Source organism: Gymnoscopelus microlampas (assembly GCF_963454915.1).
Source record: "Gymnoscopelus microlampas genome assembly, chromosome: 9".
Taxonomy (NCBI): Eukaryota; Metazoa; Chordata; class Actinopteri; order Myctophiformes; family Myctophidae; genus Gymnoscopelus; species Gymnoscopelus microlampas.
The window spans coordinates 8,283,513-8,304,260 of record NC_139946.1 but is presented as its reverse complement, the minus strand read 5'-3'; the positions used below and the strand labels follow the sequence as shown (position 1 = coordinate 8,304,260).

Sequence of the window (20,748 nt, the reverse complement as noted above, 5' to 3'; positions counted from 1 at the left end):
CGCGTGGAAGGAACACGTTATTCCAACCAGTTCCTTTCTCCTCCATCTGGGGGAGGCAGTATAGAGACCAGGATGGTCTCTATCTTACTGCATGTTTTTGTGAGGGTACCTACCCTATAGGGGACACGGGGAGAACATGCAAACTCCACACAGAAAGGCCCTTTCGCCAACCCCACCTAGGGTATAGAGCGTCGCAGTTCCCGCCCACTTCCTGGTGCCGGAAGTAAGTACTCAATGCATTTTTCCCATTGACTTTTACAAAAATATTTATATAAATTAATTTAAGCCTAGAATCAAGCTATCCAGGATAGCGGTGAATCATGACCATAAAACGTTTGATTCTGTGAAAAAACTTTTTTGAAAACGGCAAAACAAAGGGTATTTATTAAATATAGTATATCATATCATTAAATATAAAATTTAAAAAAATCACAGAAAAATCCTGGATAGCTTGATTCTAGGCTTAAATTGATTGATATAAATATTTTTGGAAAAGTCAATGGGAAAAATGCATCGAGTATTTACTTCCGGCACCAGGAAGTGGCGGAACTGCGATGCTCTATTGGCACTGATGACGCGGAGGAGAATGACACGCCCCCAGCGCCCACAGCGTCCCTGGCGGGAATCGAACCCAGGACCTTCCACCGCGCCCCCTGCATAGAGCCTATTGGAGGATTTCATCCAACAGTGGCCGTTTGCCGTGCAACCTGCACAGCAAACTAGCACGGCAATCAATCATCATTTTCATTTGGGAACGAGCGCGCTTGCCCCCTAGTTGAGGTAAATGATGTGTTTTCTATCAAAGCAAACGCGGCTTTTAAATCTAAGTTGGAAGTAGCGAGAGGAAAACATCACTTGTGCCTGTCTCCATAAAATATGGATGGAGCTGTAAGTCAGCCCCCCTTTTATTAGTCTCTGAGAATTACACTGTCAGTGCGGGGAGGGGAGGGGATGACAAAGAGAGACGCTATAGACGGGGAACAGAGGCAAGAGGGAGAGAGAGTGATGGGACGGGGGAAGAAAAGATGGATCAAAGAGAGGGATGAGGAAAGAAACACACAGGGAGGTATAGGAAGATAAACAGAGAGCGGAGAGCGGGAGGGACTCTGAGACATTGATAGACTGGAGAAACAACAAGGGAGAGATGACAAGCTTATAACAGGTTCACTAGGTTCACTGCACACACACACACACACACACACACACACACACACACACACACACACACACACACACACACACACACACACACACACACACACACACACACACACACACACACACACACACACACACACACACACACACACACACACACACACACACACACACACACACTCTCTCTCTCTCCTCTCTCTCCCAGTCATCACCTCCTTCTGAAAGCTCCTCTCCTCTCCACCAGTCATCACCAGTGGTGGAAAAAGTACTCAGATGTTTTACTTATTAAGTAAAAGTATCAATACGACATTGTAAAAAAATACTCTGATACAATTAAAAGTCTGTTATTAAAAAATCACTTGAGTAACAGTACAAACGTTTTGGCATTAAAATATACTTAAGGTACTAAAAGTAAAAAGTATTCATTACGTAGAATGCGACACGTTGGCTATTTTCAAATAGCCAACGTTTAAATAGGGCTGATGTGGTACATTTTGTAATAATAATCAAAATCTACAAAGGAACTAGTGACTAAAGTTTTCAAATAATTGTATTGGAGTAAAACGTACAATATTTGCCTCTGAGGTGTAGTGGAGTAGAAGTAAGAGTAATGACATTTGGACATACTCCAGTGAAGTAAAAGTAGCTCAGAATTGTACAGTACTTGAGTAAATGTACTTAGTTACTTTCCACCACTGTCTCCAAGCCATCACCTCCCTCTGAAACCTCCTCTCCTCTCCCAGTCTTCAGCCTCCCTTTGAATCCACTGTGACATTGTTTGTAACACACTGCATTGTACTATACACACACACACACACACTCACACTCACACTCACACTCACACTCACACTCACACTCACACTCACACTCACACTCACACACAGACCGGACCGTTACTTTCCACTCACCAGCTTGATTGGTCGTTATGTTGATTGACAGCTGCTGTGCAGGGTAAGGGCTCTTGTTTGATACTCCATTTACGGCCTGCGTGAAAAACAAAAACAAAAGAAAAACATTCCACATAAATAAATGAACAGTCCATATACTTAGTATGCAAAGTTAACCGGTCGATAATTCCACTTTAAAGATCGTAACACAAATAGTTATTATCGTCCTTAACAAGCACAACATCGTTTTCAATCAAGGCTTTATATGCGCCAATATTTGAGGGCAGACCTTGCTTGCTGGTAAAAAATAATCACAAGCAACTTTCAAATCGTCTCTCTGTCGGGGTGGAAACCTTGTATGTCCAAAAATGTAACTTTTCGGGATTCAAATTCAAAAATGGCAAAAGTAGCAGATCTATAAGCTCAAAACGCGCCTAGGGCTGTCACGATTACACGTTTAAGTTGACGATTAATTGTCACACAAATAATTGCGATTAACGATTTAATTGTGCTTTTGGCATTGAACATGGGAACATATGACTGCAGTTTTTTATTTCTATTTGACATTTAGGCTTCGTGATAAAAAAATTCCACAGGGATGATATGACAAATAACTTAAATATGCAATTCAATTATTGACATATTTAATCATTTAATACATGCAGAAATAGCAGATCTACAAGCTTACAACGCGTCACGAAGTGACGCGTTGTAAGCTTGTAGATCAGCTATTTAGCTACAGAAATAGCTGATCTACAAGCTTACAACGCGTCACGAAGTGACGCGTTGTAAGCTTGTAGATCAGCTATTTCTGCTATTTCTTTATATTTGGAAATGCGTGAAAATACATCAACATGGAAACCATTATGACGATTATGCAAAAATAATTGCGATTATCTTAAATAATTGCAATTAGACGATTATGTAGTAATTGTGACGGGCCTAAATGCACCGTGAGCTTGTAGATCTTTTGTGTGACGCTGTAGCGTGATCAAGTAGGGCGTTAATTTACCAAAAAACACAAATAAAAGAGTTAAAATATGGAGATAAGAGGTTTCTTCCCGACAGAGGCGATATGTAGTCTGGCTGCCCAGACCCCTGCTCCACACTTCATCACACTTTGTTAACTCTGTCCCAGTGCTGGAGCAGTGCCTGGTACAAACTGTTACCATTAAGGTGGAAGAACCGCACCATATATCTGACTGAATTTGGTTGGATTTGGAGCCAATCAGAGCCCTGTATATGATTTGTTTCATATCCACTATGGGCTAGATTAGTCATATCTAAACCGAAACACAATAGTTTATTATAGGCTTCATGCGCTACCGTACAAACTAGAAAAAGTGCTCCTCGGAGCGCTTTGGTCTCCGCCAGGTCAGGTAGGTTATTGTCGGCCAGCAATGTTGGGAATTCACCAATCAGGATGGATTATGAAAAATTCGGACAGATCCGTCTCGATCACTTGACTATAGAGATAATGTGTACCGATTTGCGTGATGTTTGGAAAACATTTGTAGGAGTTATTATATATATATATATATATATATATATATATATATATATATATATATATATATATATATATACATATATATATATATACATATATACATATATATATACACATATATACATATATATATATATATATATATATATATATATATATATATATATATATATATATATATATATATATATATATATATATATATATATATATATATATATATACATATATACATATATATACATATATACATATATATATACACATATATACATATATATATATATATATATATATATATATATATATATATATATATATATATATATATATATATATATATATATGTGTGTGTGTGTTCAAAACGGGCCACTCCTGCAAAGTTTAGATGTCAATCTTAACCAATCAGGATGGAATATGAAAAATCAAACGGATCCGTCGTGATCACATGACTAGATGGAGATCATGTGTACCGATTTGCGTGAAATTTGGATAAAATCTGAGGGAGTAATATAAAAAAATGCCTTTCGGCCTGGCGCAGACAATAACATACATACTGTATACTGCCCATCCTTGTACAGTATGATGAGCTCAAGCTCTTTTACGAGCAAAAATAATATTGGCCTTCCATATTAGGCCTTTAACCATAACTTCAAGATAGATAAAACAATGTTTGTGTCCATGATGTTGAAATGTGAAGAAGCTAACACAGACTTTAATTTTTTAAATGCAGATTATTACATATTTAGTGTGTTATGTTATGTTATGTATGTACTGTATGGCTACCATCTCAATATGGTGTTCAGCTGCAATTCCCTGTACTCTAAATTAGCAGACTAAAGACAAGACTATAGTTTTCCAGTAATACAGTATATATACATAAAATATTTTGCCCCAGGCAATGTGTTGTCACAGGCTTATTTTACATGCTGAATAACTTCTTAACCCCATTAAGCCCTTTTGAAAATTCTCATTAAAGGGAATAGAAATTGTCATCACAACCTTATCTTCATATTATTGGTCCTCACTAATGCACATTATGGCACCATTTCTGTCTACTCTACTACTCAAACCTGCTTTAATACCAACGACATCCTTAGTGGTCATTTCATACAAGATTACAAACATATACTTTTGAATTGATGCAAGAACAAAGGCTTCTATTTTAGCATGCTAACTGTCCAGGAAGAGACAGCATTAACTTGGAACCCCACTGATGATGTCATCGGAAGGCAACTGTCCACCTCTAAGTCACAGAGAGTCGACGCAAATTACAGCGTGCCATCTTATAATGAGCATTAGTGAGGACGAATTATACGAAGATAAGGTTTCAAATGGGTGAAGTACTCCTTTAACTCCGACTGTCTTTGTTAACGATGTATCATTTATTTGACGTCCAGTTGCAGGACTTTGCACAGTTGGAACATCTGTGTTTGAAGAGATTAAGATGTTAAGATTTAATGGGATCATTCAAGTGTTCTACAACAGTGGTTCCCAAATTGGGAAATTATTTTGGGGGGGTCCCAAGATGATTATCTTAATGTCCAACATTGTTTTCTCACTCAACAGTAAACAAACCAACATACAGTATAATAGTATAAAGCATTTCTAAAGTTACAATTTAAAGACTTTTAATACCTTTTTAAAGGGATAGTTCACCCCCAAAATGACTTTTTTCTATGGATTAGTCACCCCATGGAGACTTGAATTCATGGATATTGTTTTTGTTTTTGTCGCATTCCTAGGCCAATAATTTGATGACCGGCAGCGGTTCCGGTAGGAGACATAAAGAGTTCTCCTTTGTGTCTCCTACCGGAACCGCTGCCTACCGGTCCGCTAGTCATTTAGCCTTAGGAATGCGACAAAAACAAAAGAATATCCATGAATTCAAGTCTCCATGGAGTGACTAATCGATCAATCTGGGAACCCAGAGCCAACTGAAAAGGAAAAACAGCGACCTCTGCTGTTTGACACTATGTCAGTTGGCTCTGGGAGGAAGAAAACGTAGCACACGTGCGCAAGGAAACCGGGGTTTTGGTCTGCCTTCAGCGCATCACTTCTGGTGGTGCGACTATGTTTTCATTCCCACTAACAATATTTCTACACCGAACCCTAACACCACCTCTCCCAGAGAACATGGATCGTTTTGGTTATAAGCCCACCCCTCTATGATGAAAGAGCAAGTTAAAATGTGAATATCTTTCCGTGGTTTTGTCTGCTCCGCGGACGCTATTGTTAAATTAGTTTCGGACGCGTGAATCCCGCCCACTACATTTGATTGGGCAAAGCGCGGCCTGCTTCCTGATCTGAAGGCACGCCCATTGTGTACACGTTATGATGAACCCTCCCCGACAGATTCCAACGCAGAGCAGAATCTGTTCTTGAGAGATTACTAATCGATAGAAAAAAAGTTATTTTTTGGGTGAACTATCCCTTGAACCCATTGATACCTGGAACGCATCTGTGTCACTTTAGATGTCTTTGGCTATTCAAAAATAGCAGATATACAAGCTCATAGCGCGGCACCGAGTGCCGCGCTATGAGCTTGTAGATCTGCTATTTTTGAAAAATCGTGAAAATTATTTTTTTTATATTTTTTTCCGAAAAATTGTTAGGATTTTGATTTTTTTAGACACGGCCTCAGGTCTTAATGGGTTAATACCAAATTGGCCACATTGTCAAATATTACGTAAGAAAGAAAAAATACATCTCCTCACCTGTATGTGGAAGGTGTAGGGCGTGTGCGCCCACAGCTTGCTGATCTCCACCCGCGTCTCCTTTAACCCCTGCCTGCCCGGAGAAAAGGCCACGCCGCTGTCGTCGCACGGCTGGCACGCCCGCCGCTCGCCGCTGCGGCAGCGGCGGCACAGCACGTTGTAGGCCAGGTCGTCGCGGTGACCGGTGTCCCGGGGAGAGTGCCACTCCAGCACCACCGAGGTCTCGTTGACGACCGACACCACGTTGCGAGGCGCCGAGGGAACGCCTGGACAGACAGACAGACAGACAGACAGACAGACAGACAGAGAGACACAGAACAACAAAGTTGAGGAGGAGTGAGACACAGTGGTGTAAAGTAACTAAGTACATTTACTCAAGTACTGTACTTAACCCATTAAGACCTGAGGCCGCTTCTAAACATTTTCTAAATCCTAACAGTTTTTTGGAAAATAATATAAAAAAATAATTTTCACGATTTTTCAAAAATAGCAGATCTACAAGCTCATAGCGCGGCACTCGGTGCCGCGCTATGAGCTTGTATATCTGCTATTTTTGAATAGCCAAAGACATCTAAAGTGACACAGATGCGTTCCAGGTATCAATGGGTTAAGTACTTAAGAGGTATTTTTACTTTTACAAATTTTCTGTACTTTTTCTTCTACTCCATACATCTCAGAGGCAAATATTGTACTTTTACTCCACTACAATTATTTGACAGCTTTAGTTACTAGTTACTTAGCAGATACATTATTATATTATAAAACATACATTAACCACTTTAGCCCTATTTTATACATAGGCTAATTGAAAATAGCCGCTCACAACACGTTACTCAAGTAACATTTGGAACGCAGGCCTTTTACTCAACAGAGTACTTCTACACTGTAGAGAACAGTGCAAAACAGTGTTTTCTCTTCAAAATTGTCTTCATATTGGATCATGGATTTTTCATGTGTCACTCTCGCAGATGTGAACGGTTCTTGCCATTACTGCCAACCATTTTCCAAAGCATACTGTGGTTTGTTTGATTTTTTCGAGGAAGCCATTAGATTCTCTATGGTATGAAAATCAACTTGCAGATACTTGAAACTCGCTTGAGATAAGTAATTCAATACACTAAATTTCATTGTGAAGAATTATTGATTGATGGAATCGAGGCATCTAGCCATGAATAGTCCCTGAATAAAGGACCGAATTACGAACAAAATGAAAATGTCCACGATGACTTCATCATTCGTCATGCAATGACTTTTAGCCAATATACTCTAGTCTAGTCTGTGTGTCACTGAAGCCCCAGGTTTCCAGAAGGTGCCATATACCCATTTCCTGCTCCAGTTCATTTTCCCAATTTGTTTGAGCCTATACAAAAAAAAAAGAAAGACATGCCATCTCCGGTTTACTTCCCGTAACTGCGTGAAGTAGGTCGCCGCCTTTTTAGGAGAGCGGAAGCAGGTTTGAGTCTATTATTTCCAGTGGAAAAGTGAATGTGAACACAGCTTCTGAACCATTCTTGTTTAACCCCGTGGTCTCTGAACTAAATATTGGACCCAATCGTCACAAGCCACACAATCAGTGTTGTAGTTAGGGGTGTGCCGATACACTAATTTCACGAAACGATACGATACGATATTTGGCTCACAACTTCGATACGATTTCGATACGATACGATACGCACTTTTTTTATTATGAAAATATATGGAGGAGAAAAAAAGAAAATGCAAACAAATAATTCTGTTTTTGCATTATTCAGACATGCAAACTTGTAGCTTTTCAGCTACAATAGCCGTTTTGAATCCAAATAGTATGACACCTGACCCGAAAAAAAAACATGTTGTCACTCTTTTCACTTCGGGGCCGTTTGCATGCCTGATTATTATGATTGTTAAAAAAAAAAAAAAAGAAAAAAAAAAAGAAAAAAAAAATCAAAAACGATATTTTTTTTCCCCAAAACGATACATATCGTCGCGAAAACGTATCGCGATATATCGCGGGACGATATATCGGCACACCCCTAGTTGTAGTGCTAATTTTGGAAGTGGGGGAGCGCACCTCTGAAGACCCCCGCCACGATTAGGTCAGATTGGACCAGTAAATATGTATATTACAATTATTAGGACCTGATATTGCAGCTGAGTATTCGATTCCTGTCCAGCTGATTGTTGTTCTGGCATTTCTGGCATTAGTGAGTACGAGTGATGTCATGAGATTGGTGACTCAGAACTCATCATGCCAAATGAGATTCACCTTGGAACTGACGAGATTCAAGTGGGAAGGATTCAGTGTGTGACACTCACGTGATTCTGTGGGAACAGACACTGTGAGATACATGAACGCAGAAGGATGCTACATCTCAGATGTAGCATCCTTAACATCTGTGACGAGTGGCGTGTGTGAGAGTGGATTTGCAGGGAACACTCGCCGGGCACATGTACAATATTATATTTCCCACCTAACCATTATTGTTTAGTTTAGTTTAGTCTATATCGCGTCGAGGTGTGAGCAGAACAGTCTTGAAGCAGTAGAACTGAGTTGCCAGTGAACGGCATTGGAAAATGGTACGGTAGGTGCATATACTTTGTGTTTGGAAATGCCAAGCAAACACATTTGTGTACAACCGGATGCTAGAGTTGGGGTGATACTGACAATGTTATGAGAGGTCGAAGCATAAGTCAATTCCATAATGCCAGAAGACTCCCATTAAAACGAGAGCCATGAATAATAGTGTTATACCTGGCTTACGGATTGACCAAACGATGGATGGTCGAAGCTATGTCTATATAATTACATGTATGGTCCTCTAAAGACTTTTAGGATCAATAGCAGCAGTGTTATCATTGTGGCTGTATAGTATTCAACTAGTATTACAGTGATATTGGACTGGGGAACTGGCGTTCGGCACACAATGTTCTAACTAGTCAGTAGACAGAGGAGCTTTTAATGACTCACTCCACCTGGCACACTATTACCTTCCCTGTCAGTCTGTCTGTCTGTCTGTCAGCCATATTTAAAGGGGAAATTTGAAGAAGAAACTGACATCCAACCGTGGCATGTATAAAAACCCTTTGTACGGCCATGGTCCAGCCAAATACTGCTCTTCTTGTTAATATGGCAGGTCAAGAAAAAGAGTGATGAGTGATGAACCCATTTTAACAAGAAGTTTCCCAGGCTTTTTTTCCTCCACTATGCTACTTCAAAGACACGCAAGCACGCACGTACGCTCGCTCGCACGCACGCACGCAGGTGCACTCGCACGCACACACACACACACACACACACACACACACACACACACACACACACACACACACACACACACACACACACACACACACACACACACACACACACACACACACACACACACACACACACACACGGTTGCTGATGCAATTCGATTTTCTGTCAGACAGGCATCCACAGTGAGAGTTCACTGTTCCGTGTCACTAAACTGATTGTCGGTTACAGTTTACCTCCAATAGTACATAGAAAATACTTTATATTGGAGTTATACGTGCCAATCTTTTTCACAGTCCTATATTCCTGATGTCACGTGAGAACTGTAATTCTTGTCGAATTCTACCGTATCAGAATCATAATCTGAATCATCTTTATTGCCACATCACAGATTTACAGGTGTGAAACAGTGATTGAAATGTGTTTTTGTGCAAGCTCCATTGTTTTGATTGTTTCCAAAAAGAGAAAGAAAAAACAGACAACAAGGTATATATTTAATACTTTTACTGGAGTATTTCCAAATTTCAAGACTTTTACTTCTACTCCACTACATCTCAGGGGCAAATATTGTACGTTTACTCCACTACAATTATTTGAAAACTTGAGTTACTAGTTACTTTGTAGATTTTGATTATTATTACAAAACATACATTACCGACTTTCAAAGGCGGACAATTAATGTCAACAAGGTCACGATGACCTCGTTGACATTTGTGAAACCACACAGTATAACACAATGCGTCGCATCGCAATGCGTCGCGTCGCATCACAATGCGTCGCATCGCGACGCATTGTGAGCTTGTAGATCGGCTATTTTCAAAAGATTTTTATACATTGTATACATTTGAAAACTTGTGAAATGGGACATTCTGAATGATGAGTACTTTCTACTTTTGGTGCTTTAAGTACATTTTGATACCAATACTATTGTATTTTTACTCAAGTAAATTTTGAATTTACTATCTTTACTTGTAGCAGAGTATTTCTACATTGCAGTATTGATACTTTTACTTAAGTAGAAAATGTGAGTACTTTTTCCACCACTGACAATAAGGTGCATGAGCATAGCAGCTGGAATATACCGTGCATGACAGTATAGTATATGGACCATGATATGCTCCTCTAGGTAAATAATATACAGGAAGATGTCATTAATGTGAAAAAGATGACTGGAATGATGACTTTCGAGATGACACCAGTCAACAACACAGATTTGCAGTGATTTAGTTGACCGAGTGGAGACACTATAGCGTTCAGCTTCTGGGCATGTCATAATTGGCAAACGTTAGGCAAAAATAGGCAAACATTCAATGAAAATAGCTGATCTACAAACTCATGATGCGCCGTGTAGTGAATCGTTGTATTTTCGGCAAAGAGATTTGGCGTGGAGAGGGCCAATAGGCTCTATGCACATATTGGAAAGAAATTGTGCCTCTTCTTTACTTCTTTCACAGGTGTTACCAATGATACTAATGAAGGCTCTGTTCCATTCTGGTCAAACAGAGTCAGGGTGCATAATCATATTGTGAATGTTGGCTCACTGGAAACACTCTGCTACACTAGTTGGTCTCAAAGTACAGTAAAAGTGCGGCCGATGCAGATGCAGGAAACTGGGACCAGGCTGAATACATTGACAGTGGCGAGACGGCATCAGCTGGCTTCCATTGACACGTTAGAGAGATTCTTTTTTTTACTTTTCCTGGGAGGTCCATTCATGAATCTAAAACACTGTCTTATTGACCCATCTACAGTATGAATGAATACAAAATGTACCCCCCCACCCCACCCCGAACCGACACTGTCGTATCCAGGTCACTTAGATGCATGCACATACACACGCACACGTACACACACACACACACACACACACACACACACACACGCACACACACACACACACACACACACACACACACACACACACACACACACACACACACACACACCCGCACACACACCCGCACCCACACACTTCTATGTGTGCGTATGAATCTGCGTGGAACGGAAGAGACAGACGGAGCTGATTCATGTCTCAACCTACTTTCCCCATCTCTCTGGGGCAGCGAACGGCAGCGTTTTGTCAAACCCTACAGCGCTGCTGTAGCTGCAGCGGAAACGTAGCGCTCTCCTGCTCTGCTCTAAAACGTGTTTGATTTCCGCCGTAAGACGGCGTCACTGGCCCGAAAATAAACCGATCTACAAGCTCAGAACGTTGTCGCGCCACGACACGTTGTGTGGCTTGTACCGTAGGTCGTCTGTTTTCGGCAGTGGTGTAAAGTGACTAGGTACATTTACTCAAGTACTGTACTTAAGTACAATTTTGAGGTGTACTTGTGCTTTACTGGAGTGTTTTCAATTGTCTATCTATACTTTTACTTCTACTCCACTGCATCTCAGAGGCAACTGTTGTACTTTTACTCCACAGCAATTATTTGCAAACGTTAGTAACTGCAGTAGTTACTTGGCAGATATAAATGATTACATTATAAAACATACATTAACCACTTCAGCCCACCTCGGGTGTTTGAAAATAGCCGATCCACAAGCTCACAACGCGTCGCATCGCGACGCGTTGTGAGCTTGTGGATCGGCTATTTTCAAACATTTTAGTACTTTTAATTTTGGTACTTTAAGTACATTATGATACCAATACTTTTGTACTTTTACTCAAGTCGATTTTGAATTCCGGACTTTTACTCGTAACGGAGTGCTTCTACATTGCAGCATTGATACATTTACTTCAGTAAAACACTCAAACAACACTTTTTCCACCACTGTTTTTTTTCAGGGCACATTGGGTTGAGAGAGGTTCAAAGTTGAGAGAGACTCACTGGTGCAGGCGTCCTCCGGTTTGTCCATGTCTCCGCGGTAGTAGCCGTTGCGGCAGCCACAGAGCGTGGCGGCCTCCACGGTGGAGCGGCTGTACAGCGGGCACTGCTGGCACAGGCCCGCTCCTTGGGCAGACTTAAAGGTGCCCTGAGGACATGCTGTGTGGAGAGAGAGAGAGAGAGAAAACAGAGACACAGTGTGGTTTAGTCTGGAGTTAAAGGACACGGGGGGGTGGGGGGGATTGAGGGGTTTCCATTTCAGGGGACTGGTAAGGTTACAATCAGATAAATCTGGGGCATAAAAAAAAAACGAAGAGAAAATAAACTTCCTGCAACGTCCGTTTAGAACACCTCCAAACTTAAGATTCGGTTCACTGATGACTGTTATTTTTAGATTTGAGCTAAAAAGCCTTATTTTACATTTTGGCTATTCAAAAATAGCAGATCTACAAGCTCGTAGCGCGGCACCGAGTGCCGCGCTACGAGCTTGTAGATCTGCTATTTTTGAAAAATCGTGAAAATGTGTGCAGATCTTTGAATATAAATATTCTTGTGAGTGAGCATTTTTAACTCTATTCTTTGCTTCTGGGGGTCCCTGGAACTAAATATTTTGAGATGGAGGTCGGCGGCCAAATACATATCATTTTGGGGGTCCTTGACATGAAAATGTTTGAGCACCACTGATGTAGAAACAGTTTTTCAGAATACTGTTGGGATTTAGAAGACATTTGTAGAATCGGCTTCAGGTCTTAATGGGTTAAAAATGATGTCTGAGACTGTACAAATGTAACCAAAATGGGCCTGTAAGCTAAGGGTCCATTTGTACAGAGTTAGCGTCAGTTCGAGTCAGAGTTACAAATGGATAAATTAACACACTCAGGATTGTACTGTGTACTGACTATTGTCCTACTTCACTTTACTATATTTGTTTATTTGGAAGGGACAATGCACGTTAATGAACATCATCCATACAATGACATTATCATCTGTACATTTGATTTTATGTAAACATGTCAGATTTAGCTAGAAGCTCAGTTCCATCCGTAGTAGTCCCCAAACATAAAAAATATATAATACAACAAATACAACAAATACACAAATTAACATTCAACTAGGCTACTATATATTTTTTATTTATTATATTCATTTTTTTTTAAACGATCTAAGAGAGCGCTACATAGCAGCAATAACAAATAACAGTATGAGTTTTTTAACCATTAACATTGCACATATCCACGGAGGGCCTTTGCTACTACTGTACAATTAGACATTGCTGCCCAGCACTACTCGTGCATTTTTCTACTGCGGATAAGGCTGGGGAAGTTATTAAGTGGTTTGTTCAAGATCCCTTTAAAGATAAGCAGTTGACTGAGTGTTACTAATTTACCTGCCTGCATTTTGCATTTTCTCCTGAGGATTCAGCTCTTCAATGCCCCAATTCTCAGCTGCAGACTGCAGTATTTGTTACCTTAATTTCAAACATTTACATTCCTAGAACTGTCTCTACAGTATGTGTTGATTTACTGTCTGAATTGATGACAAACTTTACTCGAAGTTTGAGGCTGGACACGTGTTCCTGGCAGTGACACCTGTATACAGGTAATACAGGTAGCCTATACAGTGTATATAGGCTTCCTGTATACTGTACTGTACCTGTACTTTCCACACATCTCTTTTAGGATCAATGTGAACACTGTATATTAAAGAGATAGTTCACCCCATTTTAAATTTATTTTTATCGATTAGTCAGCCCGGGATCTAACTGGGAATCTTGCGGTTTCCATTCACTCTACCCCTGAACCACTGCCTCCCGGACTGGAGCGGTTCCGGTAGGTCGGAAACGCAAAGGAGACTCTTGTGTGTCCTATACCGGAACCGCTGCCGGTCATCAGATTATTGGTTTAGGAATGCGACAAAAACAAAACAATATCCATGAATTCAAGTCTCCATGGAGTGACTAATCAAAAAAAAGTCATTTTGGGGGTGGACTATCCCTTTAAGGTTGAAAAATGCTGGGTAGGAAAATAAGACGGTGAAAGGAGAGAGAGATTTAACTACAGGCTGTCAAATGGCTGAGTAAAACAAAATGAGGCACTTTGATGTTATTTTCTGGATGTAGTTATAGGATCTCAGCACGATTCTGCCATCTCTTGCACTTTTTACGTTTTACTGGTTCAAATGAATGCTATTGGCTATTTGCACCTTGAGATGTGCTGGATGACAAGCTAAACGCCTGAAAGGAAGGAACAGGACATCCAACGTAAAGTCATGCTGTTGTAAGACAAGGGGGAGGGGGAGGGGTGTTAAGTAGGCCATGCGCAAAAATAGTATTTAAAAAAAAGAAGTTTGACAGTGAGTCAATGAAAATAAGACTAAAGAACAGAAGCAGTGGATGAGAGAAGAAGACAAACAGCACTGCTCTGTCACCAGAGGAACCAGCTAACTCCAAAATGTTCATTTATGAGGTTTTGTTCATCGTCGATAAGAACAGCTGAATGGACCTCAAAGCTCACAATGAGGATGGAGGTCAAAAGGGGGTGGAGCCTGGAGTCAGCAAAACCAGCTAACTCCACCCCCCCTTTGGTGAACGTAGCCGGTTTAGCAGAAAGTTTGAGGATCCAATGGAGTTAGCTGGTTTTGTCAGAAGCGCTTTTTAATAGTATTCTCAAAAACGTATGTTTCTATATCAGTGGTGCTCAAACCTTTTCATGTCAAGGACCCCCAAAATTATATGTATTTGGCCGCGGACCCCCATCGAAATACTTTGTTCCAGGGACCCCCCCAGAAGCAAAGATTTGAGTTACAAATGTTCGCTTTAAAAATATATATATTCAAAGATTTGCACACATTTTCACGATTTTTAAAAAATAGCAGATCTACAAGCTCGTAGCGCGGCACTCGGTGCCGCGCTACGAGCTTGTATATCTGCTATTTTTGAATAGCCCAAAGTGTAAAATAATGCTTTTTAGCTCAAATCTAAAAATGAGACAGATCCAGGTCTTAATGGGTTAAGTGTCTTGCTCAAAGACACTGAGCAAGCAGGACAAACGGGGGGGGGGGATCGGACCGAGAACCTCTGATTCCAAGACAGCCGCTCTTGCCTCCTGAGCTCAACCTCACCACATGACCCCTATAGCTATTTTTTTACTATTTTTTTTAACGGTGGAACAATTTAGAACATGTTGTTAACGTTTCTCGGGGGATTTTTGAAAAATGTTCCCTATAATGACAGGAAAAGAAAGATGTCCACGTTTCCCCCTACTGTCTGTCTGTCTGTCTGTCTGTCTGCCATCATTATGTTTCTCTCCATCTGTCTCTTCATCCTTGACTAAGAGTTCCACACATTCTGCTCTCTTTGTTGCCCGTGAACTGTCAGTGGCTTGACAACCTTGTGTGTGTGTGCGTGTGTGTGTGTGCGCGTGTGTGTGCGTGTGTGTGTGTGTGTGAATAGGACCGTAGACATCTGGCACGCCAAGGTCATCTATTCAACAACCTTGCTCATGCACATGGGGTGTATGTCACCATGGCAACACAAGTCTCGCTCCCTCTCTCTCTCTCTATCTATCCATTATGTCTAAACCTCGCACGCTCTCTCTCTCTGCTGCTCCATCTTTACCTGTCCAGCTGTCAAGAGTATTCCAAGCTGTTGATGTTGTTGTGTGTGCTTATTTAACCCATTAATACCTGGAACGCATCTGTGTCACTTTAGATTTCTTTTGCTATTCAAAAATATCATATCTACAAGCTCGTAGCGCGGCACCGAGTGCCGCGCTACGAGCTTGTAGATCTGATATTTTTGAAAAATCGTGAAAAAATATTTTTCAAAAAACTGTTAGGATTTAGAAAATTCTTAGAAGCGGCCTCAGGTCTTAAAGGGTTAAAGAGAGAGAGAGTGAGAGAGAGAGAGAGTTAAGCCTAATTTATATTTCGTTCTACAACCGCGCCGCTTCGCGAAGATAATTGATTTTCAGGTAACCATCCTGACGCACATAAAATGATGTTATTTTTGGCAAGCGACGCGGCCATACGATGAATTATAAATGATGCATTAGTCTAGAGGGACAAATTGTGTCCCTGTGTGTGTGTGTGTGTGCATATTCCAAACAATAATGTATAAATAGAGAGGCAATTATTGGAGAGACAGAGGAAAGAACAGAGAAAGGAGAAAAAAACAAATAGAAGAAGAGAGACATTTTCTTTCCCATGCCTATAGTGTCCAGCTGTGCTGAGCCAACCAGTAATGATAGAGATGACGTTCTGATCAATTATTAAAGCCTTGCATTGGCACTAGTGTGTGAAGTGTGAAAAGTGTGTGTGTGTGTGTGTGTGTGTGTGTGTGTGTGTGTGTGTGTGTGTGTGTGTGTGTGTGTGTGTGTGTGTGTGTGTGTGTGTGTGTGTGTGTGTGTGTGTGTGTGTGTGTGTGTGTGCGCGTGTGCGTGTGTGTGTGTGCATTCATGTGCTAAATGGTTGCTCTGATTTCAGAACCAAAAAACTCTAAAAGACTTGGGCTTAACAGCAGGAGTTGTGGCTTTCAGTTCGTGCTCGCACGCGCGCATGCATGTGTCTGTGTGTGTGTGTGCGCGTACAATGTACGGGCATGAGAGTGGGAGGGAGAAAGCTAGCTGGTGTTTTGTTAGTGAGTGCTAATAGAAATGAGTTTGTTTTTTCAAGAGGCTCTTGTTCATATGTGTTAAGTAACACACACACACACACACACACACACACACACACACACACACACACACACACACACACACACACACACACACACACGCACACACCGCACTTTGATGTTATGCCAATTTTTGCCTCATGGTTAGAACAATGTGAGCAGCTTGTTTGATACAGTGAAAATAAACACTGTCTCTGTAGCCTGATTCTGGCTCTGTCCGACACACACACACACGCACGCGCACACACACACACACACGCACACACACACACACACACACACACACGCACACACAGCCACACAGCCATCTGTTCCAATAGCGACGATGTCCAGCTTTTCTGCCAAGTTTTATTATCAGCTGACTGGCAGAGAGACTCTCACACCAAAGACTGGCTGGAACCGGTCCCATGATAACTCTGACTCACTCGCTGAGGCTCACGGTCCTACTCATATGTGAGCAAGGCTCTATTAACTCTGCCTCTGATGTGGGACGCACCGCATTTATCTCTGGCCTCTCTCTCTCTCTCTCTCTTTCACTGTAGTCATTTATTTGCAGTCTCAGACAGAACCAGCAAGTTGCCACGTATATCGCTGTTATTCACCTCACACAACACCGGCCCCAGCTTGCTTCTAACCCATTCAATCTGGGAACGAACGCGTCTCTGTCATTTTAGATGTCTTTGGGCTATTCAAAAATAGCAGATATACAAGCTTATAGCGCGGCACCGAGTGCCGCGCTATGAGCTTGTAGATCTGCTATTTCTGAAAGATCTTGGAAAATGTGTGCAAATCTTTGAATATATAAAGCGAACATCTGTAACTCAAATCTTTGCTTCTGGGGGGGGTCCCTGCAACAAAACATTTTGAGATTGGCGGCCAAATACGTATCTAAAATGTTTTCTAAATCCTAACAGTCTGTTGCTATATCAGTGGTGCTCCGACTTTTGAAGTCAAGGACCTCCAAAATGATATGTATTTGGCCACGGACCCACATCTCAAAAGTTTAAACGTTTTGTTCCCCCAGAAGCACAGATCGGAGTAAAACATGTTCTCTTTGCACTCGATTGCCCACGATTTATAGCTATGAGCTTGTAGTATATCTGCTGTTTTTGAATAGCTAAAGAAATATTAAAATGACACATGATGCGTTCCCGTTTTTTAATGGCTTTGATCTTCAGTAGAGCGGGTAGTAATGGCTCAGGAGGTCTTGGAATTGGAAGGTTCCCGCCCCGGTTCGATCCCCGGCGCCTCCTGGCTGTGTGTCTTTGAGCTACATAATAAACCCCCCAACTGTTCCCGATGAACAGGTTGGTGATCTGGGTCATATACAGTCTGGAGCATAGATATAATAACCTAGATACCTCGTTGGCCCGCTGCAGTTCATTGGAGCGACCTGTATACATCTAGATTCTGCCAAGTCCCGGAAAAGACGCACTGTGATTGGCCAGTAGTCACTTTGATGGGCAGTTTGCCCTCCCAAAAATGCCCCCCGCAGAGATACAGACGCCCCTACCTTTATATGTCTATGGTCTGGAGCATGGAAGCTTTGAAAATGATCAATGTGTCACTTTAGATTTCTTTGGCTATTCAAAAATAGCAGATATACAAGCTTGAAAAATCTTGAAAAAATATTTTTCCGATTTTTTTCAAAAAACTGTTTTTACTGATTTAGAAAATAAAGGTAAGAATTGCTTCAGGTCTTAATGGGTTAAAGTCGCGCACATTTATCCTAATATAAATCAAAATCATTTAAGCATAATAGCTTGCTGTTTAGCAGACATGGAAATTAAAAAAATAAATATAAAGATATTTTAAGATATATTTTTGTGGACGGAAATGACGAACAGATGACAGCTTCCTTCCGTGTAGTTCCAGACTCTATATTAGCATTCAGAGATCATGGAATAGTTGTCTGGCTACACCAGACTAATGTGAATGTAATGCACTTTGGAGAAAAAAAGTTTACCATTAATTTAATGTAATGCATCGTTTACCATTTAGAAATTCTGGCTGTACCTGAATTTGCGTGTGTATGTGTGTGCGTCCGTGTGTGCGTGCGCGCGTGTATGTGTGTGTGTGTGTGAGGGAACCATCCCAAAATGCTCAAACAAATAAAGCAACGTTTTGTTTGTGCTTGTTTGCGTGAAAGGCCCATAATCATTACAACTAATTATAAATAATTATAATTATAAATAATGGATTACAACCATAGGTTTCCGTTTAGGGGTTTGTGTCCTTGCTACCGCCCTCAGTTGATCACGTAGCGTGTACACATTGCATTTGTTGCTTTGTTGCCAAGCTAATTCCCACCACAGTGGGGGGACAAAAAAAATACCACCTTGCCCCTCTGGTGTTCTGTTCAGATGGAGCATTCCCACCATTTTCCGAAAATGATGTGTAGGTGAAAAGAATGTCTCGGTATTACAAATGTCCCAACTAATCATGTTACGGGGTGTCACGGGGCATCAATCATGGCATTTCCGGGGCTTTGTGCCGCACATGCCTCCGAGTGCCATGTCTTGTCGAACTCGCCCACACAGCGGTTGGACCGCAAATATTGCGTCTGTTAAATATTCAACAAAACCAAATCAGCATAAGAATGACATTGTCATCGGCGCCGCACCGCTCAGAATAGCATGATGGTAATAGGACGCCATCGCGGAGAGCACTGCCACGGATACATGTCCAAGTTCTAACAGGTCACGCTTGTTTCTTTAACTCATCAAGGCCTGAGGTTCCGATTCTACATATGTCTTCTGAATCCTAACAGTTTTTTGAAAAAAACGTATGTTTCTATGTCAGTGGTTTACAAACTTTTTCATGTCAAGGGACAGCAAAATTATATGTATTTGGCCACGGACCCCCCATCTCAAAATATTTTGTTCCAGGGACCCCCCCCAGAAGCAAAGATTTGAGTTACAAATGTGCGCTTTAAAAATATATATATATATTCAAAGATTTGCACACATTTTCACGATTTCTCAAAAATAGCAGATCTACAAGCTCGTAGCGCGGCACTCGGTGCCGCGCTACGAGCTTGTAGATCTGCTATTTTTGAAAAGCCAAAAGTGTAAAATAATGCTTTTTCATCTCAAATCAAGAAGTGACACTTATGCGTTCCAGGTCTTAATGGATTAATGAAGGATTGTGGTCACAGCGCTGTTACATTTTATGAATAACTAATATCCAAATTACTTTCTTTCTTTCTTTCCTTCTTTCTCCCCCTCTCTCTCTCCCTCTTTCTATATCTTTCTGTACCTCGTGAGTCATTTGAAGTGGGGTAATCTTCTTGGAACACGCTAGGCTAATTAACATGGGATGAACCGACCTCACTTATCATTCAACTACACTGTACACATAGATCATATTATGTGCACGCACACACACACGCACACGCGCACACACACACACACACGCACGCACACGCTCATAATGGATGACAGTCTCTGGGGAGACTAAGAACTGATTGGATACCATGAGCAAATGGGGAAGGAGGGCAGGATAAAAAATGAAAGAAAGAAAAGGGAAAGAGATGGAGGAGAGAAGAGGAGCTATTTTTGGTACCATTGTCTTCCTGCTTCTCCTAATTTCAACATACAAAGCGTCGTGGGCTGCAGCCACGATATGAATATACAAAAGACTATACATTCACTTAATTAGAACGCTAATTATTCAATTTGGATTTGTTAATATGTATACCTTTGCTACTGTACACATATACTGTATACATGTACATTTCAA

The 20,748-nt window shown here is 41.0% G+C and overlaps 1 protein-coding gene across 1 annotated transcript in view; it reads right to left on the bottom strand.

The window, feature by feature from the left end:
• Nucleotides 1–20,748, bottom strand: part of LOC311052676 (ephrin type-B receptor 1-like) — a gene marked incomplete at its 3' end in the record, with an annotated part of 89,757 nt that overhangs the window by 35,521 nt on the left and 33,488 nt on the right. Inside the window, exons 6-8 of the mRNA XM_084067762.1 lie at nt 12,339–12,494; nt 6,273–6,538; nt 2,067–2,142 (exon numbers count right to left, since the gene is read on the bottom strand). Of these exons, the coding sequence (XP_083923888.1) occupies nt 2,067–2,142; nt 6,273–6,538; nt 12,339–12,494 (498 nt within the window). The remainder of the gene's footprint in view (nt 1–2,066; nt 2,143–6,272; nt 6,539–12,338; nt 12,495–20,748) is intronic.